This window comes from Schistocerca cancellata, chromosome 3, assembly GCF_023864275.1.
Source record: "Schistocerca cancellata isolate TAMUIC-IGC-003103 chromosome 3, iqSchCanc2.1, whole genome shotgun sequence".
Taxonomy (NCBI): Eukaryota; Metazoa; Arthropoda; class Insecta; order Orthoptera; family Acrididae; genus Schistocerca; species Schistocerca cancellata.
Window position 1 is genome coordinate 316,057,165 of NC_064628.1, and position 21,891 is coordinate 316,079,055.

The following is a 21,891-nucleotide window of genomic DNA, read 5'->3' on the forward strand; positions in this document are numbered from 1 at the left end:
GAATGACCGTCTATCACCATATTTCAACACATAATTTTATCCATGTTACGATTTAACTGTCGATGTTTTTCAGCTTCCCCTGTATGCCGTATAAAACCTATATATGGTGCCTCATGGAACACAAACTCTTTGCCGGACAGGATGGCCGAGCGGTTCTAGGCGCTACAGTCTGGAACCGTGCGACCGCTACGGTCGCAGGTTCGAATCCCGCCTCGGGCATGGATGTGTGTGATGTCCTTAGGTTAGTTAGGTTTAAGTAGTTGTAAATTCTAGGGGACTGATGACCTCAGAATTTAAGTCCCATAGTGCTCAGAGCCATTTTGAACCAAACTCTTTTGCCAGCTAGGTTACGTGGCACCCATCACAAGAGCACCAACAATCTGCTCACTTTAGGGTGCTCTGATCTCCTACATAATGCATTTAAAATTACGCAGAATACTGCTCTGACCACGACTGACACTCGCAACGAATTTGGAATGTAGCACAAATTCCGTCCGTGGTGAAAAACAACATCGTAACTTACAGGCTCGGCTGGCATCAGCATTTACGCTCAAGTATGCATTTCAGTGATTTTGTCCACCCCTTGTATGTGAAGCAAATAAGCTTCACATCGCTACCAAGCATATTTAATGCCATGCCCTCGTATGGTCAGACCGGGCCTAACACGCGTTAACCCTTAACAGCTGTCGGTCTAGTACACAGGGATGGACACAGTGTGATTTTCAAGCGGCCGTCCACCCTCGTTTAGGTAAATTACTTGGCTGGTGCCCAATTAATTAGATCGCCTCTGGCGACAGCAAGAGCAACCGGCCACAAAGTTAAAATAAAAAAAAAATTGTGAAATTGCCCGACAAAAATGTTTGGCAGTTATGAAGCGAATGCCGTGAAGTCTTCCCGTCAGTTTCGAAACTGAGATGAATTTACGAGGGGTTAAGTCAGGGGAGTGCAGTAGGTGGTATAGCATTTAGCACCCCCATCAGTCAAACAAATCAGTAACAGCTTTCATTGAGCATTGTCCTGTAAAATGACGGTCAGGTCCTGCAGAAAGTGTCATCACTTCTGTCTCTATTCTGTTCATTTTGGGAACACAACCTACAACCTACGACTTCCACATCACTGGCAACGGGTTACACACAATGCTGGCGACTACTTTGAAGGTCAATAAAACTTCAAAACACGTATCTGTTTTGTACGAGCTGTAAATAAATAGTTACCACTATTAAAGTTCCAACCCTCACATATATTATCATACGTAATTGTATTGTACTCACATTGTTTCTTATTTATTATACGTTTATTTACGATATTAGTGAGAAGTAGTGGGTGCAGTTTCTGAAATCGTGATTTTTGATGGAGAAACGTGTGTCAACAAACGGACTTTGGCGTAAAAGTAGAGACGTTTGCACTCTCTATACCACGTGTTATAACTCGTCTGAAAGTGGAGTACAGACAGTGAGGTACAGTGTCCAAACTGCATGACCAATGTACGACGGGTAACTTCTATCCTCCAAAAAGTAAATCACTTGCTGTACATAACGGGTTCTATCGCTGCACGTCGCAAGGAGGGCTGTATGGTGTCCATTTCACTGAGGCTTACCAAAATGAACGCATTCCTGGTACAAGGCGTCACACAATCACTCGGACAAACACTGCATATTCTGCACTAAGTGTCCAGCGGATTAAAAAAAGGCTATGCAAACTAATAGTGTCAAATGCTAATGACAGTTACTACTCTCTTCGAGTACACGACCGCGCTGCCAGCACCGTGTTGACAAGTGGGTACCATACCCACTATAGTTTTGGGTACACAAAGATCGCAGTGTCGCGGAGAAGGCGGTATATCACTACGAAATTTTCTAGACTTATATAGCTACGAGAAAGATTCTGTGCTTACTAGAACATTGCCTATGCCTTGAGTGACTGATATGATCTAAAGGCCACAATAAGTAAAAGCCATGTTTGAATATCGAGCGATTGTCGGACATTCTGGCTTGGTCTGCTTCCAACCACTGCAAATGTGTGCAACAGTAATAGAAACATGCTCATATCTCAGTCCGTATGTGGCTTTTAAGCGAGCGTGAACATGTGTGTTAGGTAAACTGTGTACGATATTTTACATGATGATTGTTTCACTTTTGACATGCCGTTGTACTACGCTGTGCATATTCATGGTATACCTAATTATTATGTCATACAAACTATTGTGGACGTGGACAAGATTCATTGAAGTGCATAATGTACTATATGAAAACATATTATGGGTGCGCGGGATTAGCCGAACGGTCTGGGGCGCTGTAGTCATGGACTGTGCCGCTGGTCCCGGCGGAGGTTCGAGTTCTCCCTCGGGCATGGGTGTGTGTGTTTGTCCTTAGGATAGTTTTGGTTAGTTAGTGTGTAAGCTTAGGGACTGATGACCTTAGCAGTTAAGTCCCATAAGATTTCACACACATTAAAAAAAACATATTATGTTATAAATGTTACGTAGACATCTCCCACCCAGTTCTGTGCTTACTCTGCGTATGCTTTACGGATCCGAGGATGGCAACGTGGTTCGCTGAAACCGGTAATCTGAATAAAAGCTCTGCTAAGGCGATTGTGGAATTTTTAAGTTCGATATTCCTGTTTTCATTACTATCATTCTTGAGCCGTAGTAAAGTTAGCTTTGTAAAGCGCGCCGCGGCGCGTAGCGTGAAGCAGTCGCCCTCCGTTTTCTGGCGGTGGCGCCTTTGTCGCAATTAAAGGCTTCGGTGTCTCCCTCTAGCGGGAAAGGGGAAAAGTGGGCTCTTCGCGTGGGTTTAAGAAGTGGCTGTATGGGCTCTCGTGGAGAGTTAGCAGTCGGGGCATGAAGTAGCGACTTCTCTGCCGGTGCTAGATGGACATCACGCAGACCGCGGCATCAGCGAAGCGACGCGAGCAGCGGCTCCGTGGTATGGGCGTTGACCGTTCGTCGCGAAAGGAATCTCCCTGAACGTGGGACCGCAAGGGGCCTAATCTGCAGTTCAGCCGTATGCTGTCGACCGGCGAGGAGGTTCTGAATATCGGCGCGACTTCCTGCGTCCGTTGAAATGGCTGGCAGCGGGCTGCTCGGCAGAGCCTTTGGAGGTGCTGCTTTGGTTCAGTCCTGGGAGACGCAACGCACCAGGAGTTGAGTATTGATTGTTAACAAATTTTATGAAGTTTAATTGAACCCAATTTACTCATTCTTGTTAATTATACCAGCCGTATTTTTTGGGGGTTTCCCGCCATTCATTCTCGTCTGCTCACCTTCGGGAAGGTGGTAATATTAAAAAAGGTGGTCTGTTTGTCCCCTTTTGAGGACGAAAGGGGGTGGGGTGGGGGTAGTCAGAGTAAATCTGTGGTTCGGATTGCTTCTTTACCCCTCCCAGCTTACCTACGGGTTTATTCGACTGTTAGCCTCTGCCACGTCTGTGAAAGTCTAAGGCACCAACGACTGTACTGTTTAAATTTCAAGGCACTAACACCTGGTCCATTCTCTCGTCTGCCGTAACTAGTATTACTAGACTCACGTGTAAAAGGTACTCTAAGAAAAAAGGAAAATTCCTTTTGCCTCGTGGTAAGAACTAGTCAATTGCATAACGAGTTCCTGCTCATCTGGAAGCTGTAACTTAGGTAAATTTGTGTTTATGTATAAGCAAGGTTGTTAATGTACGCCGTAGTGAAATTTTTATATTGTTTATAGTCGGAAAAAACTATTGTTTTTTCCAATTCAATACCTTTTAAGGCTTTTACTCAACGTGCTTGTGTGTTTTATACAGGTAGTTGGTTATTGGTGTGTTTTCTAGCCATTTCATTACGGGTAGAAATTGTTTTTGTATATTTTGGAAATGTTAATGTAATTAACTGTGAGTGCCCCCCCCCCACCCCACACCCCCGAGCCCCGTGTGCATGACTCATGCGTTTTGGTTTTTCTACTTTGAGAAATTTAGACAACAGGATTGTCTTTACATGTTGCAGACAAGTTAGATTCTGCGCCATTTAATAAATGGAGTGAAATTCACCTGTAATTTAGCTGAGCTTGAAATATTATACAGCGTCGCTTTGTATACGTTAAATTTCTTGCCTGTACTTGCCTTTTACTAGCATGAAATTTTTTATAATAATTTAATAATTTAAAAACTACTTTCCTATCGTAAATTGTGACTTACTTGTTAAGTGATTGTTGTTTTTTCTTTAATATCGTGATGTCTTGCACCAAATTTGAATAAAGAGTATTATTGAAAACAGTGTGTAATATCACCAGTTATTCCTTGGCACCTACTTCCACTTTACATTTTGTGTATTGATTGAGATTAATAACTTTTGGTGAACCAGTAGTAATTTTACGGTTCAATTCTGATTATACATATTAAGCGAAAGCTCTGTACAATATCATTATTATTATTATTATTATTACTAACATCCATTATATATGTAGGAACCATCAGTAGGTGTTTTTCTTCGCGGATGCTACATCATTCAAGTATGGAAAGTGAAGTTCATTTACCGATTTTATGATGACAGTGCGCCTTGATCTCCTTTCTGAGGAGTAAAAACATCTTTTGAAACCAAGAGTAATGTATATTCTGTATACTTTAAATTGCGACTGTGACGATATGTAGGTTAATATTTTCCTATTCCCATTAAGTGCCTCCTTTCGGAATCGATGACTTTTAGCAGCAGTCTACACAAGAAAGAGATCTACTTAACTATCAAATCAGACAGTTATGTTGCAAGTTGTTCCGACCAATTTGAATTTACAAAGAAAAAGATGCGATGCGTTTTGTGTAAGTTATACCATTACATGGCTTGCAACAGGTACTAATTTGCGGAGTAGACCAATTATATTTCGATTGGAGTCTCCAGCGGCGTAGAAAAATACTTTTCGGGCTGTTTTTTCCTCCATGCCACGAACAGGGCTTCGAAGAACTATTTTTTGCAGATCCGGTGTTAAGTTATGGGTATCTGAGAGTCGAAGATGTATCTACCGTCACGTAGCAGAACGCGAGGCTACTGCTCGTGGCGTCAGCATATGATAATCCGGTGATATATGTGAGAAAAGCCTACAAATCAGGGAAACCGACTGTCGACACAATACCACAGTCGTATGCGTGACGCCCCACATAACCAAAGTACCGCGTTTACGAAAATTTATAGTAGTCGCTTTCTTAAGGTTACGTATTTTGTACATTAATCCAGTATAAATTTCCGTCGGCCAACTTATTTTTAATATTTTGATACCACAGACATCACGGAGGAAGTTCAAATATTAGTGCTTCATATTAGTTATATCGTCCCACACAACTTCCTCAGTTAATAACGGGCAGCAGGACCCGGAGGTTAGGACAATCAGTGGAAAACTGCCAAAGTATGAAGCCACCTGAACTGGTAACTTACTGCATGTGTTGGTACACTCCTTTGTGAGAGTAGTGTACAAAAATTACAGTGGCGCTAACAATCGTCACAAAAATTAAGTACGGCCGTTTCTGACAAACATATCCTCATAACAGGAATGTTTCACTAGACTGAAACAAGAAGAATGGCAACACTTCCGGCCGGTGTGGCCGTGCGGTTCTAGGCGCTTCAGTCTGGAACCGCGTGACTGCTACGGTCGCAGGTTCGAATCCTGCCTCGGGCATGGATGTGTGTGATGTCCTTAGGTTAGTTAGGTATATGTAGTTCTAAGTTCAAGGGGACTGATGACCACACATGTTAAGTCCCATAGTGCTCAGAGCCATTTGAACCATATGAATGGCAACTCTTTCGTCTTTCCATTCAGGCGAACGACAAGCGTGTCTGACCACAGAACATGTAGAAACTTTTTATCCGTGTAACGCTGTCTACAGATTCGTGAGTTTGCATAAGCACTTCATCTGCTCTCCGCTAGTTACGGGCTGTAGAACGATCATCAGTCTAGCTACCGTATTGAATTTACCAAACGGCAGTGGCTTAGTAGTGGCAAATACAAATGTAACATGTCAGCTGTAATAAATCAATAGTGCACTGGAAAGCGATAAAACTCTCGGAGAAACGGGACTGTTCGCAGATCAGAGCACGTTAGATTTTCTCTGCGAGTAAATCTAAATGACACTATTTAGAAGGACACACCGATTACACTAGATAAAATGAAATGGCGTATTACTTCTGTCCGTGTTAAATGCCTGAATCTATACACGGCAGAATGTAAACCTCTACTGAAGTTGGTGGTCGGCATACTGAACACCACTTTTGACGGTTAAATCTTTTTCTTCTTCAGAATCCAAAATGTTTGCACATTTCCTTTTTTCCTTATGTTACTAGCGACACACGGAGCATATTTCTGCTGCTATTTACTGTTTTGAAATTGCAGTTGCTCATTGACTATTTGTTCTTGATTCCTGAAGAACTTCTGACGTCCTAATTGAATCTACTGGCATTTTGTTAATATCGAAGGTCAGTGAACCATACAAAGTTACTGAAATAAATATACAGTTTAGTAATTATTGGAATATGTATTTGGGCGTTAATTATAGGCCTTTGGTTACAATTATCTTCTGTGAAAATCAGCAGCACTTTCGATTTCAGAACTTTTTGGCGGTAATAGTTTTAAGTTACAGGGGTTTCAGAGTGTTTGCATCAAGCGTCTTAGTGTGATCACCTCGATGGGAACAACTTTTGTTGGAGACAAACTTCTCACTGATGCTTCCCAGCAAAGATTGGCGTTTTTATGGCATTATTCATCACAGCGCTGTGGCACTGTGAGACAGCAGGGAATAGAGCCTCTGAGGTGTTCGTATGCAATGTGTGTTGTCTATAATTCATATATCTGCTTTGCTTGAAAGGTGGTAATTCAGCTTTTAATTCGCTTTTAAAAATATATTTTCCACATACAGACACTTGTTGTTGAGGTTTCCTTGTCGAAAATCGCCCTGCAGGGCCGGCCATGGCGTGCCACACTTAACGCGTGCAGCGTGTGGGGCTGCGTGTCACTCGGCTTATACGGTCCTTCTCGGAAGTACCCGAAACTGCGTGACAATTCACTTAACACTGCGGTGTGGCATTTTCCGAACTGCAGAACTTTCCGAGTTCGGCAGAACTGTTGTGTCAACGCTGTTTACCCTTCGCTATTTGTTCACCGTATGAAGGACGTCTACAGATCCAGTGGCTGATTGCAGAAAAGGAGTAAGCTTGCGATCTATAACGAAAGAGCATAAAATTACAACCGTCGAGAGATGGGATTCTTTGTTCTGTACACCTAGAAGCATATTGTGCTAAATTCGCAGGCATTAAGCACGCGCCGGCCGCAGTGGCCGAGCGGTTAAAGGCGCTGCAGTCTGGACCCGCGCGACCGCTACGGTCGCAGGTTCGAATCCTGCCTCGGGCATGAGTGTGTGTGATGTCCTTAGGTTAGTTAGGTTTAAGTAGTTCTAAGTTCTAGGGGACTGATGACCACAGTGCTCAGAGCCGTTTAAGCACGCGATGTAATCGGGTTTACAAAAAATAAAATTTCGCAAGTCGCACACTTTATTCCTTCGTTAGTTGCTGCAACTTAGCGAACGAATTGGAGACTTCATACATTACTGCAAAATGAGTTGATTAAGTAAGAGGGCATGCGTGGAACAATTTTTCGATTTAAAACTCGCTGTTTTGGAATTTGTGAAGGAAAAAGGAGTACATGAAAGGAAATTAGAACATCCGGAATTGATGGCAGGCTTTGCAGTTTAAGTAGGCTTGACTGCACTCTGCACACAGTGAGACATGTCAAGGCATATTGCTTCTGAATTATGAATTAAGTCCAAAAAGCTGTTTTTATTTTGAGATGTTTATTTAAGCGCGACAGGCCTTTTTCAGCAAAAAAATGGTTCAAATGGCTCTGAGCACTATGGGACTCAACTGCTGAGGTCATTAGTCCCCTAGAACTTAGAACTAGTTAAACCTAACTAACCTAAGGACATCACAAACATCCATGCCCGAGGCAGGATTCGAAGGTGCGACCGTAGCGGTCTTGCGGTTCCAGACTGCAGCGCCTTTAACCGCACGGCCACTTCGGCCGGCCTGTTTCAGCGCTAATGCCATCATCAGGCGATCTGAAATTAATGGTTTTATTATATACTATTTTCTGGGGCAGACGGTAGCCTACTTGTCATATATCAGATTGACAACCTTACATTTATGCAATTCTTACTTTACCAATAACATCGCTGGTAGTCACTGAAGCGTTTTTTTTACGTCTTTTAAAGTTATTTTGTGACGTAGCTTTCGTAGGCTATATTTGTTGGAAGTTAGAACCTGAATTTTATTTTTTGTGTGTAATAAAGACATAAGCTAAGCCAAACCAGTAACACATTCACAGATAAAAATAAACAACATGGTAAGTAAGGGAAATCGATAAGTAACTGCTCTGATGTAAACTTATAATATCGTTGGTTAAGCGTAAAAAAAAAAAAACAAAAAAAAGTCACACAAAACTAATATAATTCAGGCTATAACTTCCAACAAATATAGCCTATGAAAGCTACGTCATAAAATAACTTTAAAGGGCGTAAGAAAACCGGTTGAGTGGCTAAGCAGCGGTGTTAAACGCAAGTTAAGAATTCCATAAATGTATGGTTGTCATTCTCATATATGACAAGTACGTCATTAAAATAACTTTAAAGGACGTAAGAAAACCGCTTGAGTGACTAAGCAGCGGTGTTAAACGTAAGTTAAGAATTCCATAAATTTATGGTTGTCATTCTCATATATGACAAGTAGGCTACCATCTGCCCTAGAAAATAATATATAGTAAAACCATTACTTTCAGATCGCCTGATGATGGCAATAGTGCTGAAACAGGCCTGTCGTGATTAAATAAACGTCTCGAAATAGAAACAGCTTTTTGGACTTAATTCATAATGTCTTTACACGACTTATATCGAGCTACGCGCCCATTGGAAACAAAATTACTTCGGAATTGTTTGGGATGCATTTAAAAACCAAATTGATTCGTAGAAGGGACACATTATGTCAAAGATCAGTTCCCTAAGTTCACTGGCGTTAAAGAAAGCACCTGGTTTGGAGAATTCATTGTGGCCTTGAAAGAATTACATGAATACTTTTATCAAGATTTTGAGGGCACCATCAATCTTACATCTCTTTTCTAACTGTTTACTAGACAGTTTTCTGTTTCGGTAGAAAGCGCTGCTGTGTATGTGGAGATGTAACTGACTGACCTGCAAGCTAATTCCAGTTTTAAAGACAAATCCTTTTTCTTCAAAACAGACCAGGACATCTACATTTCTTTGGTGAGGTAGAGTCCCCACAAGCACGTGGAAAAGCGCTACAATATTTGGATACACGTATTTGTGTGAAAGACTTTTTGTTCGATTATATAACTAAATAAGTCACTATCACGTGTCAACTTTGAGTGCAAAATTCTGTGAAATATTTTGCGTGTGTCCGTATTACGACAGTTTGTGCTGATTGACCTGCAAGATAATTCAAATTTTAACAAGTCTTTTACATTAAAACTGTCCAGGACATCTACATGGCACTACTCTGACAGTTGATCCAAGTCCTCACAATGAGGTTGCGACAGTGCCATAATATTTCGAACTACACATTTTTGTGAAAGACCTAGATCACTATTACATGGCAACTTGAGTGCGAAACGCAGAAACTTTATTTTGCGTCTGTCTACATGCCGATTATTTGCAGCAGAAAAAAAGTATATTACTTCAGCAAGCTAAAATCAGTTATTTGGTGTGTGATCTATGTTCTTGAAAAATAAGAAATATAAAATCACGTTATATGGAGTGCGACTGCATGCCATTTAAATCCGTCTCTTTCTTAGTTTCCCCCTTTTCCCCTCCTCGCGATCAGACTGCTTGCCGTGTTTGTGGGGGGAAACGCGAAGCGAGGCTGAGCGCTTTGGTACTCTTGCCCGAGCACAGCCCTTGAACCAGAGACTTGGTTACCTCTGATTTACTGAGATAGTAAACCCTGCAAACTCGGTGTACTTTCGTCGGCACACAGATGGAAAGTTCAGTAAAATGGCGCCTAGCTTTGCAAGAAGCGTCAGCGCACGTATGTCACCGTAAATGTTCCATGCGAACACCTCGTGTATAATAGATATAATTGATGTTTCAATGTCCTTGCATCGAATGTCAGATACATGGTGTATCAGAAATCGTGCGACAAACTTGGGAGGATTGTCTGTTTGCTACTGCTTGACATGATCGCCAGCCGAGAAGATGGAGCAACCTGTTGTGTAGAGAGGCCACGTATCTTATAGATGTGGTGCTCTTTTTCCTTGATGGACGTCGAATTCGCCGATGGGTGCCCTTCTGCAGTTAATTTTTCTCCTGTATATCTAAAAACCCAAGAGATTTTAAAGGGTGTCAGAAGATAAATAAGCTGCGGATGGGCCCGTGTCCGAAATCGTCATCCACTGACGGAACAGAGCATCGCATACGTAGGAGACAAGTCCTGTTTACGTAGCACCTTGCTTTATCTTCTCAACTAGTTGGCGATCAGTTACGATCGCTGAATTACGAATAACATGCGAGACGTTGCGCCTAAGACTGATTGCCTTTGTAGTGTAGTCCTTTCAAACCCCACAAACCAACCAACCAACCAACCGTTGCCCCTACTGTCCGTCACCTTACAAAAGTCACACTTGCTGCCGAAGACATGGGCTGGTGCAGGCGGCGGCGCTTAAACTTTAACGTCTGTGTGTGTGTGTGTATGTATGTGTGTGTGTGTGTGTGTGTGTGTGTGTGTGTGTGTGTGTGTGTGTGTATGTGTTTATCTATACATTTCAGTACTCGAATGGAAGCTAAGTTTAACGATTAATTGGAACCATCTCAGCTGTATTATTACACGTTTATAGTGCTATGACCGGTCGTAGCACATTGAATGCGTTGTGATGCAACTAAGATGGCTCCAGTAATCACTAGAATTAAACAGCTGGCAGAAGAAATCTCTAGTTCCAATGGCCATGGGCATTAGGCAGCACTTTTGAAGGTACATGTTGTCACACACTTGCCCGCCGACGAGCCCCATGCGCAGTCGCTGCAGGTCTGTGTGGGACCAGGCGCTGCGCGACCACGGCTGCACAGAGCGCAGGTCGGCCGCGAGGTTGAACTCCCGCAGCTGGTTGTGCACGAACTTGCGGATGTTCCAGGGCAGGTCGTTGTGCCTGAAACACGTCGTACACAATTGCTAAGTGGATAACGTCGGTACGGCACAGATTATCAACTACTTTTCCTCATTTCACCCGTGTCATAATACTGTTTAAAGAAAACCAGAGAAAATAAATGGTTCAAATGGCTCTGAGCACTATGGGACTTAACTTCTATGGTCATCAGTCCCCTAGAACTTAGAACTACTTAAACCTAACTAACCTAAGGACAGCACACAACACTCAGCCATCACGAGGCAGAGAAAATCCCTGACCCCGCCGGGAATCGAACCCTGGAACCCGGGCGTGGGAAGCGAGAACGCTACCGCACGACCACGAGATGCGGGCGAAAACCAGAGAAGTCTCTACGTTCAACAAACATTTACATGGTACTATGTGTCTACTACGATGCTACTGTCCTATTACAATTACTTTCACAAACGGAGGTTAAGAATTAAAAAAAAATGTTCTGCACTTTGATATTCGCTGCTTGGTATCGGCAGCGTTCAGATTTCATCATGGATTACAATATTCAGTCATAAGCTTTCGAGGTGTTCCGCCATATTGTCTGTCACCTGCTCACACACACTTAACTGAATCTTTGATTCAGTGCTCTCCTTTGTAATCCCGAAAGATTTCTCTCACTACATTTATTGTCTACCAACGTAGTTAGATGTGGTGCTCACCTCTATTTCATTTCAATTAAATAATTCAAAGCCGGCCGGAGTGGCCGAGCGGTTAAAGGCGCTACAGTCTAGAACCGCACGACCGCTACGGTCGCAGGTTCGAATCCTGCCTCGGGCATGGATGTGTGTGATGTCCTTAGGTTAGTTAGGTTTAAGTAGTTCTAAGTTCTAGGGGACTTATGACCACAGCAGTTGAGTCCCATAGTGCTCAGAGCCATTTGAACCATTTGAAATAATTCAAATGGTTCAAATGGATCTGAGCACTATGGGACTTAACATCTGTGGTCATTAGTCCCCTGGAACTTAGAACTACTTAAACCTAACTTACCTAAGGACATCGCACACATCCATGCCCGAGGCAGGATTCAAACCTGCGACCGTAGCAGTCGTGCGGTACCGGACTGAGCGCCTAGAACCGAATTAAATAATTCGTAGTACGTCCATTCCTATTTGTTCCTTGATACAGTGTGGGTCATTCCGTCTTCAAACTGTTTGGTAGCTTTTTGCTTAGTAGAGCGTCAGTTTATAAAAGAAGGAAGCAGTAACTATCTGAATTATACTCCATAAATGGGAAAATTAATCATTATTTTTGACCTCAGTCTTGACCACGTAAGGCGACGTCTATTAATTTTGCAAGAAGTTTTCTTTACAATTTGACCCCCCTCGTTGAGTTTTGGTGAGATGTGGTGAGTTCTTCCCTCCTGTGTCTCACGTGAGGGTAAAAAAATTGTTCTAAACAGTAATTAAAAATAATTAAACTATGTTTCATTTAAAATGCGTAATTAACAGACCTTTTAACGCATCATTAAAAACACTATTGTAAAAATGCGATATCATGACTAGTATTTGAACTGAGAGACAAACGGCAACAAACTGACGAAAAGGCTCCACAAAGAGAGTAGTGATCGTTTAGACGTTTAGATTCCTAAAATACTAAACTTTTACTGGTACTTACATTCACTGAAGAGCTAGGAAATTGGTGTAGGGATGCGAATTCAAATACAGAGATATGTGTGGGTCAAATGGCTCTAAGCACTATGGGACTTAACATCTTAGATCATCAGTCCCCTAGACTTAGAACTACCTAAACCTAACTAACCTAAGGATATGACACACATTCATGCCCGACGTAGGTTTCGAACCTGCGACCGTAGCAGCAGAGCTGTCCCAGACTGAAGCACCTATAACCGCTCGGTCACAGCGGTCGGCCAGAGATAACGTAAACAGGCAGATAGTAGCGCTGGGGTCGGCAACGCCTATATAAGAGTAGAAGTATATGGCGCAATTGTTAGATCGGTTACTGATTTTCCAGTGGCAGGTAATCAAGATTTAAGCGAATTTGAACGTGCTGTTATAGGCGACGCACGAGCGATGGTACACAGCATCTCCGAGATAGCGATCAAGTGGAGACTATCCCGTATGACCATTTCACGAGTGTACCTGAATACCAGGAATCCGGTAAAACATCAAATTTCCAACATCACTACGGTAGAAAAAAGATCCTGCAAGAACGGGACCAACGACGACTGAAGGGAATCGTTGAACGTGATAAAAGTGCAACCTTTCCGCAAAACTGCAGCAGATTTAAGTGCTGGGCCATCAACTATTCAACGAAACATCATCGATATGGGGTTTCGGAGCCGATGGTCCACTAGTGTACCCTTGATGACTGCGTCTCACAAAGCTTTACCCCTAACCTGGGCCAGTCCACACCGAAATTAGACTGTTGACTGGCAATATGTTGCCTGTTCGGACGAATCCCGTTTCAAATTGTATCGAGCGGATGTACGTATACGGGTATGGAGATAATCTCATGAATCTGCATGTCAGCAAGGAACCGTTCAAGCTGGTGGAGGCTCTGTAATGCTGTGAGGCGTGTGTGGTTGGAGTGATATGGGACCTCTGATACGTCGGTATACGACTCTGACAGGTGACACGTACGTGAGCATCCCGCCTGATCATCTGCATCCGTTCATGTCCATTGTGCATTCCGACAGACCTGGGCAATTCGAGCAGGAAAATCCGACACCCCACACATCCAGAATTTCTCCAACGGGCCTCTAGGAACATTCTTCTCAGTTTAACCATTTCCATCGGCTAAGAAACTCCACAGACATGAACATTATTGAGCATATCTGGGATGCCTTGCAGCGTGCTGTTCAGAAGAGATCTCCACCCCCTCGTACTCTTGCGTATTTATGGATAGCCCTGCAGGATTCATGATGTTAATTTCCTCCAGCCCTACTTCATACATTTGTCCAGTCCTTGCCACGTCGTGTTGTGGCACTTCTGCGTGCTCGCGAGGGCTCTACACAATATTAGGAAGGTGTGCCTGTTTCTTTGGCTTCACAGTGTGCATTAATATATGCATTAGACGTCATTGGACTTTTACTTTGCAGAAGTACCGTCCTTCTAACCGCATGATTACGCTGCTTCTCAATCTACTGATTTATATGATTCCAAAAAGAATTCTTCTTGGTGAACCTCAGCTAAGCTTTTTCACACAAACAGTAACTTCTTGCTCCAACATGTCTGTTGTCTTGTTGGCATGCTGATTAAGAGATGCATTGCAAAATTTTTGATACTAATTCGTGCTGAAGAAAATAACATCGCGTATATATGCGTTCCAGAAAGGCATGACTTGCACAACGAACTTCCCAAACAAAATCTAATGTGCGACTCTTGTTTCAAATCAGGGAATCCCAGGCATACACACATGTAAAGCAAAACATTCACTTTGGACGACCACTAAGAAGGGTGAGCTCTTTAATTTTGTCTACAATCGGGATGAATTAAACAAAACAAAATTTTATCCATTAAAATAGTATATACTCGCGAATTTAAAAATTGGCGTGAGTGTTTCATTGTCTCCCTCCTCCCCCTTTACGTAAGATTTCGTGAGATTCTGCCAGACCCCTGCCACTCCCCCCCCCCCCCCCCCGCACACACACACGCACACACACAGTGTTTCCAGCCGAGGTAAATTAATGAGGTCCCCTAAGGCAATTGAAGTCTTCGCTTCTAGCAGCGGTTCTAAACTGATAAATTAAGAAACTGAGGTGTGACGTACTAAGGAAAACATCATCATCATCATCATTTAAGACTGATTATGCCTTTCAGCTTTCAGTCTGGAGCATAGTCCCCTTTATAAAATTCCTCCATGATCCCCTATTCAGTGCTAACATTGGTGCCTCTTCTGATGTTAAGCCTATTACTTCAAAATCATTCTTAACCGAATTCAGGTACCTTCTCCTTGGTCTGCCCCGACTCCCCCTACCATCTACTGCTGAACCCATGAGTCTCTTGGGTAACCTTTCTTCTCCCATGCGTGTAACATGACCCCACCATCTAAGCCTGTTCGCCCTGACTGCTACATCTATAGAGTTCACTCCCAGTTTTTCTTTGATTTCCTTATTGTGGACACCCTCCTGCCATTGTTCCCATCTACTAGTACCTGCAATCATCCTAGCTACTTTCATATCCGTTACCTCAGCTTTATTGATAAGGTACCCTGAATCCACCCAGCTTTCGCTCCCATACAACATAGTTGGTCGAAAGATTGAATGGTGCACAGATAACTTAGTCTTGGTACCGACTTCCTTCTTGCAGAAGAGAGTAGATCGTAGCTGAGCACTCACTGCATTAGCTTTGCTACACCTCGCTTCCAGTTCTTTCACTATGTTGCCATCCTGTGAGAATATGCATCCTAAGTACTTGAAACTGTCCACCTGTTCTAACTTTGTTCCTCCTATTTGGCACTCAATCCGTTTATATCTCTTTCCCACTGACATTACTTTCGTTTTGGAGATGCTGATCTTCATACCATAGTCCTTACATTTCTGATCTAGCTCTGAAATATTACTTTGTAAACTTTCAATCGAATCTGCCATCACAACTAAGTCATCCGCATATTCAAGACTGCTTATTTTGTGTTCACATATCTTAATCTCACCCAGCCAGTCTATTGTTTTCAACATATGATCCATATATAATATGAACAACAGTGGAGACAGGTTGCAGCCTTGTCTTACCCCTGAAACTACTCTGAACCATGAACTAAATTTACCGTCAACTCTAACTGCTGCCTGAATATCTATGTAAAGATCTTTAATTGCTTGCAAAAGTTTGCGTCCTATTCCATAATCTAGTAGAAAAGACAATAACTTCCTCCTAGGAACCAGGTCATATGCCTTCTCTAGATGTATAAAGCATAGATACAAATCCCTGTTCCATTCATAACACTTCTTATTTGCCGTAAGCTAAAGATCTGGTCCTGACATCCTCTAAGAGGCCTAAACCCACACTGATTTTCATCCAATTGGTCCTCACCTAATACTCGCACTTTCCTTTCAACATTACCTGAGAAGATTTTACCCACAACGCTGATTAAAGATACACCCCTGTAGTTGTTACAATCTTTTCTGTTTCCATGTTTAAAGATTGGTGTGATTACTGCTTTTGTCCAGTTTGATGGAACCTGTCCCGACTCCCAGTCCATTTCAATTATCCTGTGTAGCCATTTAAGACCTGACCTTCCACTGTATTTGATGAGTTCCGACTAAATTTCATCCACCGCAGCTGCTTTATTGCACTGCAATCTATTGACCATTTTCACCACATCCTCAAATGTGATCCTATTTCCATCCTCATTCCTATCCCATTGTACATCGAAATCTGAAACATTACTGATCGTATTTTCACCTACCTTGAGCAACTCTTCAAAATATTCCCTCGAACTGCCCAAGGAATCCACAGGATAATCAAAACTAGACATGGTTGTCTCACTGGGAATTCCGCGATCGTTCATTAAATAAAATATGGCGTTTCAGTCTTCGATCGAAGACTGAAACGCCATATTTTATCCACAGGATTCACAAGCAGTTTTCCTGACATGTCCAAAATACTTGTCATTTCCTTCTTACCTCCCTTTCGAAGACTGCTAATTACGCTCCAGATTGGTTTTCCAGCAGCTTGACCCAAAGTCTCCAACCTGTTTCCAAAGTCTTCCCAAGATTTCTTCTTGGATGTTGCAATTATCTGTTTGGCTTTTTTTCTTTCTTCAACATAACTTTCTCTGTCTACCTGAGTTCTAGTATGTAGCCATTTTTTATACGATTTCTTTTTCCTTTTACAGGCTGCCTTGACTGTGTCATTCCACCAAGCTGTTTGCTTCATCCTACCTTTACACACTCCTGTTTCAAGACATTCTTTAGCCACTTCTAGTACTGTGTCCCTGTACCTTGTCCATTCCTTTTCCAATGACTGTAATTGACTACATTCAACTAACTGGTACCTTTCTGAGATCATTGTTATGTACTTGTGCCTGATTTCCTTATCCTGAAGTTTCTCCACTCTTATCCACCTACATATGGACCTGACCTCCTGCACTTTCGGCCTCACAATACCAATTTCGCTGCAGATTAAATAATGATCAGTGTCATAAGAATCCCCTGAATACACGTGTGTCCCTCACAGCCTTCCTGAATTCCTGATCTGTTATTATATTGTCAATGACAGATCTGGTTCCCCTGCCTTCCCAAGTATACCGGCGAATGTTCTTATGTTTAAAAAAGGAGTTTGTGATTACTAAGCCCATACTGGCACAGAAATCCAAGAGTGGTTTCCCGCGCCTCCCTATCCTCTCCAAATTTACCCATAACCTTTTCATACCCTTCTGTTCGATTTCCAATCCTAGCATTAAAATCACCCATGAGCAGAACACTGTCCTTGTCCTTTACTCTAACAACTACATCACTGAGTGCATCATAAAAACTATCCCTCTTATCTTGATCTGTCCCTTCACAATGCGAATATACTGACACAATCCTAATTTTCTAGCTAGACACTGTCAAATATATCCACATCAGTCGTTCGTTTACATACCTTATTGCAACTACGCTGGGTTCCATTTCTTTCCTGATGTAAAGCCCTACACCCCATTGTGCTATTCCTGCTTTGACTCCTGACAGGTAGACCTTGTATTCTCCCACTTCCTCTTCTTTCTCACCCCTTACCCGAATGTCACTAACAGCTAAAACATCCAGCCCCATCTTACACGCAGCCACTGCCAGCTCTACCTTCTTCCCAGAGTAGCCCCCATTGATATTAATAGCTCCCCATCTCATTACCATTTGTTTGCCGAGTCGTATCATAGGAGTACCTGGTTTGTCAGTTAGAGGTGGGACTCCGTCACCTCCAAAGGTCCGAGGCATTTTGCTCTGATTGTTGCCAGCATCATATTTAAAGTACCAGGGAAGCAGGTTGCTAGCCTTTCTTGCCCCGAGTACCATTAAGTTTTACCCCTAACGGTTGAGGGACTAAGCGGTGGATTTGGTAGTCCTTGCCGTATGAGCACAAAGGTGACCACAACTCAGAATATGTTCGAGATGCCCAGCCTTATTCCAAAGTAACTGGTACCCCGACTGTCGGGACCACTTACTTGGCCACTCATACGTTGCCCGTGGTTCATGAACTAGGACATGACTACAGGGAACCACACCATGAAACATTATCTTTAATATATTTCTTTATTGGAACTATGAACTTACACTGCTGAGACCTGCCTTCTCAAAGGTTGCAGCCACGAATTCACTGCAGATAATCATATGCAGTCCTCTGACACTTAAATGACAACATTGTTAATAAATAACCAGACAAGTGCGGTAAAACATGCCATTTTTCTGGAAGCTAGATTTAACCAGTTAGAATGCTATACGATTGGGTGGGGGGGGGGGATTGGGGTGATGGGGGAGCCCTAGAGATAAAGCAGTCATCATTGCATCTTTAGAGTCGAGGTGGCTTGAGGCATCCAGTAAGTTGTTACTCCGAGTCTGCCAGGAGGAGTTGCTAATGCTGCACTAAAACGGTGTCTCTATCGCGGCCAACGTTATGCATGTGAACAAGAAAAGTGTAACGAAACGCTAGGGCTTAAGTGACTAGAGGCGTTAGGCGTAGTCGCCTTCCGATCATGTCATCAAATTGTTTCCCCTAATAACTGAACAAGGATAATAAAGAAGACCGTCACGTCCTGGAGTCTTCTGATTTCCATGTGACCGGTCCAGGATGAGCTTTCGACGCCAAATGAAAGGTCTCCGGCCAAATGCTGAGAAAGACAGCTGCTTAGTTCTGCCTCTTCGGACATACAGATACCACTCATACATACCACTCACATTAATGTGACCACCGCCTGTGTGACTTCAACTAAAAGACGTCAGGTGACAGCGCTAGCAGTGTAGGGTATATAAAGCGATTCAGGGGGACGCGAGAAACAGTTCTGTCGTGGCCGTATTGCGCTGATGGAGTAATTTATCTGACGTCCAAAAGTGCATAACATTGGCTTCCGGACACAGGGTGGCTAAGTTTGCGAAAAGCTCGCGTGCCACCGTGGGTGAATTATACCGTGCGTTGCAATTTGGCGCCATCAAAACCAGCGCCGCAGTAACTGTTGTGCACTACGAGCCGTATGTGACATGAGTGAACAACGTCTGTGGAGATGTGCACTGGCGAACCGATGTTCAACTAAAATCATTTCTGTACTGGCGAATAGGTGTGCAACTAGAATCATTTCTACAGCCAAGATCGCATACATATTTCTTTGTTTAAAACGGGCAGTGGAGATTAACTTTGGTGCTATCTTCAGGTCTTATGAAACCTTTGTATTGTGGAACATGTCCATTCTAAGTTGGAGCTCACGCCAGTTAATGAACGCGTTTCGTAACAAAAGATTTTGAAGACCTGCAGATGGCAGTAAAGTCTATAAAAACTGGTTGTTTTAAATAAAGAAATACGAGAATTTATGCTGTCGTGACTTTGAGTGTTTTTAGCAAGTAAAACAGAACGCTCCTTCTGTGTTTTCAAAATGAGAAAATTCGATCAGACGTGCAACTATTGAGCGGTTGACCGCTTAGACGAACCAAGGCGCTACCAGCAGTACTGTCTCCTCAGTGACCAACAGTATTGTCACCCCACCTCAGTGAACGTTGCTGCGTATGGCACTCCCCAGCAAGCGCCTGGTTCAAGCACCAGTGTTCACTGCTGCTCAACAGTGACAAAGGATTGGAGACAAATGAATCGCGTGCTATGGTCCATCGGACACTTGGCCGTTGACGTATATGGCACTGCAACGATCGTCGGAATGGTTCAGACCGGAGGAAGGCGCGTTGTGGTTTGCGGAATGTTTTCGTAGAGTTCTGTGGTTGATCTCGTCATCCGGGAGACCCAGTCGATCAGCACATGTATGCCTCTGTCCTTGAGTACCATGCATGTCCATCCCTATATGCCTTTTATTATCTGCTCGGCACAATGGCGTCTAGCAGCAGGACTTTTCAAAGTGTAACACGGAGCTCATTGGACATGTGCGTGGCTCGAATAGCTCCTGGATGATTTTACCGTACTCCGCTGACTAGCAAATTCCCTGGATTTAAACCAACTCCAGACTCTCAGGGACCAACTCGATGGAGCTGTTTGCGCCTGGATCCTCAGCCGAGAAACCTAGAGCAGCTGGCAACGGCACTGGAGTCGGTATGGCTCCATATCCCTACTGGTACCTTCCAGAACATCACTGACTCTTCCTGCACGCCAGCGCTACCGAAGGTTTTTATTCAAGCGATCACATCAATTTGAGTGTAGCGTGCAGGTCTGTGACCTCAGACTTCAGAGGTTTTCCATCCTGCCAAGGTCCCAACTGACGTAACGCAGGATTTCTTGTTCATCAAGCATCTTCTTTGAAGAAGAAACGGACTCTAACGGTCCATCAACATTTTGAGTCATTGCTCTCTTCTAACGGTCGCACAATAGATCAGATTCGTACTGTCTGTTCTGCAGTATACTGGGTGAGTCACTAACTATTTCCACCAAGAATAACTCCGAAAGTATGATAGGAGCAGAAACGTTTGTGGGACAAATGTTGCATGGGACAATGGGGGCCATAATATGACGTTGGTTTTTTGTTGCTAGGTGGAGTCTCTTCAGAGATATGAAGGTCAACTTTTTTTTAAGTGGGATGCTATAGTTTGGTTCTTATTTTCTGATAGCGACTATCGAGACGAATCCAATGACATGTAACAATAAGGTCTTTGAAGGTCAGCGAAGGTCAAAAGGTGGCACGAACGTCCATTTATAGAAGGTGTTCGAAGTGATAACCATTGGTATCAGTGCAGTGCTACGATCTTTTTATCACGGATTGAGTGGTATTCCTTATCACTTCGTCACTTCTCGAAGCACATGCTCTGGCTATTCTTCCTCGTATGTCGTGCAAATAGTAAATATTCGCCGAATACGGCGTATCCATCTAACGTGCCATTGACATGTAAACACTATTCGACGGTTTCGCAATACAACACAAATAGGAACAGTAAGAATAGCATCGTCGAATCAGGTCAATATGAAAGATGTATTCTTTTGAAGGACATTCATTTACTGAGAATGCCAACGAAATTCAGTGAGAGCTAGAGACTTATACGCTATAAAGATATGCTCAACGTACTCACCGTACACGTCGTACATTTAAATATGTGTATCATAAATTGAGAACAGCTGGATATCTAACGCATCGGAAACATATCCTGCAAAGGAAATTTACTAACGGGGAAACGGAAATGGGTATTCTAGCCACTGTGGTTCAAGGTCCTTGTGTTAGTTCGAGTCAACTCGCAAGGCAATCTGGCATGACTCAGAGTAGTGTTTTTCGTATTCTGCACCGCCTTAAATATCATCCTCACCGTATCAGTCTCCACCAAGAGTTAACTATACGGAATGTATGCGTCGCACTGAATTCTGCCGATGGGCTCAACTTCAGATTCAGATGGATGACACATTTATTAATTTGATTTTGTTTACTGACGAGGCTACATTCACGAAACACGGAAATGTTAATTTGCATAACATGCATCATTAGGCAACTGAAAATCCATTTGGCTGCGGCATGTTGCACACCAAAAACCGTGGTCGGTGAATGTATGGTGTGGGATTCTGGAGGACAATATTATAGGCCCCTATTTCATCGAAGGAAATCTTTATTATACGAAGTAGTCCACGTCCCTGAAATACCTTTATATCCATTCTTAGAAT

At 43.0% G+C, this 21,891-nt stretch overlaps 1 protein-coding gene across 1 annotated transcript in view; it reads right to left on the bottom strand.

Moving 5' to 3' along the window:
- LOC126176287 (dipeptidase 1-like) overlaps positions 1-21,891 on the bottom strand; it is a 338,246-nt gene that overhangs the window by 156,859 nt on the left and 159,496 nt on the right. The window contains exon 2 of the mRNA XM_049923437.1: positions 10,999-11,155. Within this exon, the coding sequence (XP_049779394.1) occupies positions 10,999-11,155 (157 nt within the window). The remainder of the gene's footprint in view (positions 1-10,998; positions 11,156-21,891) is intronic.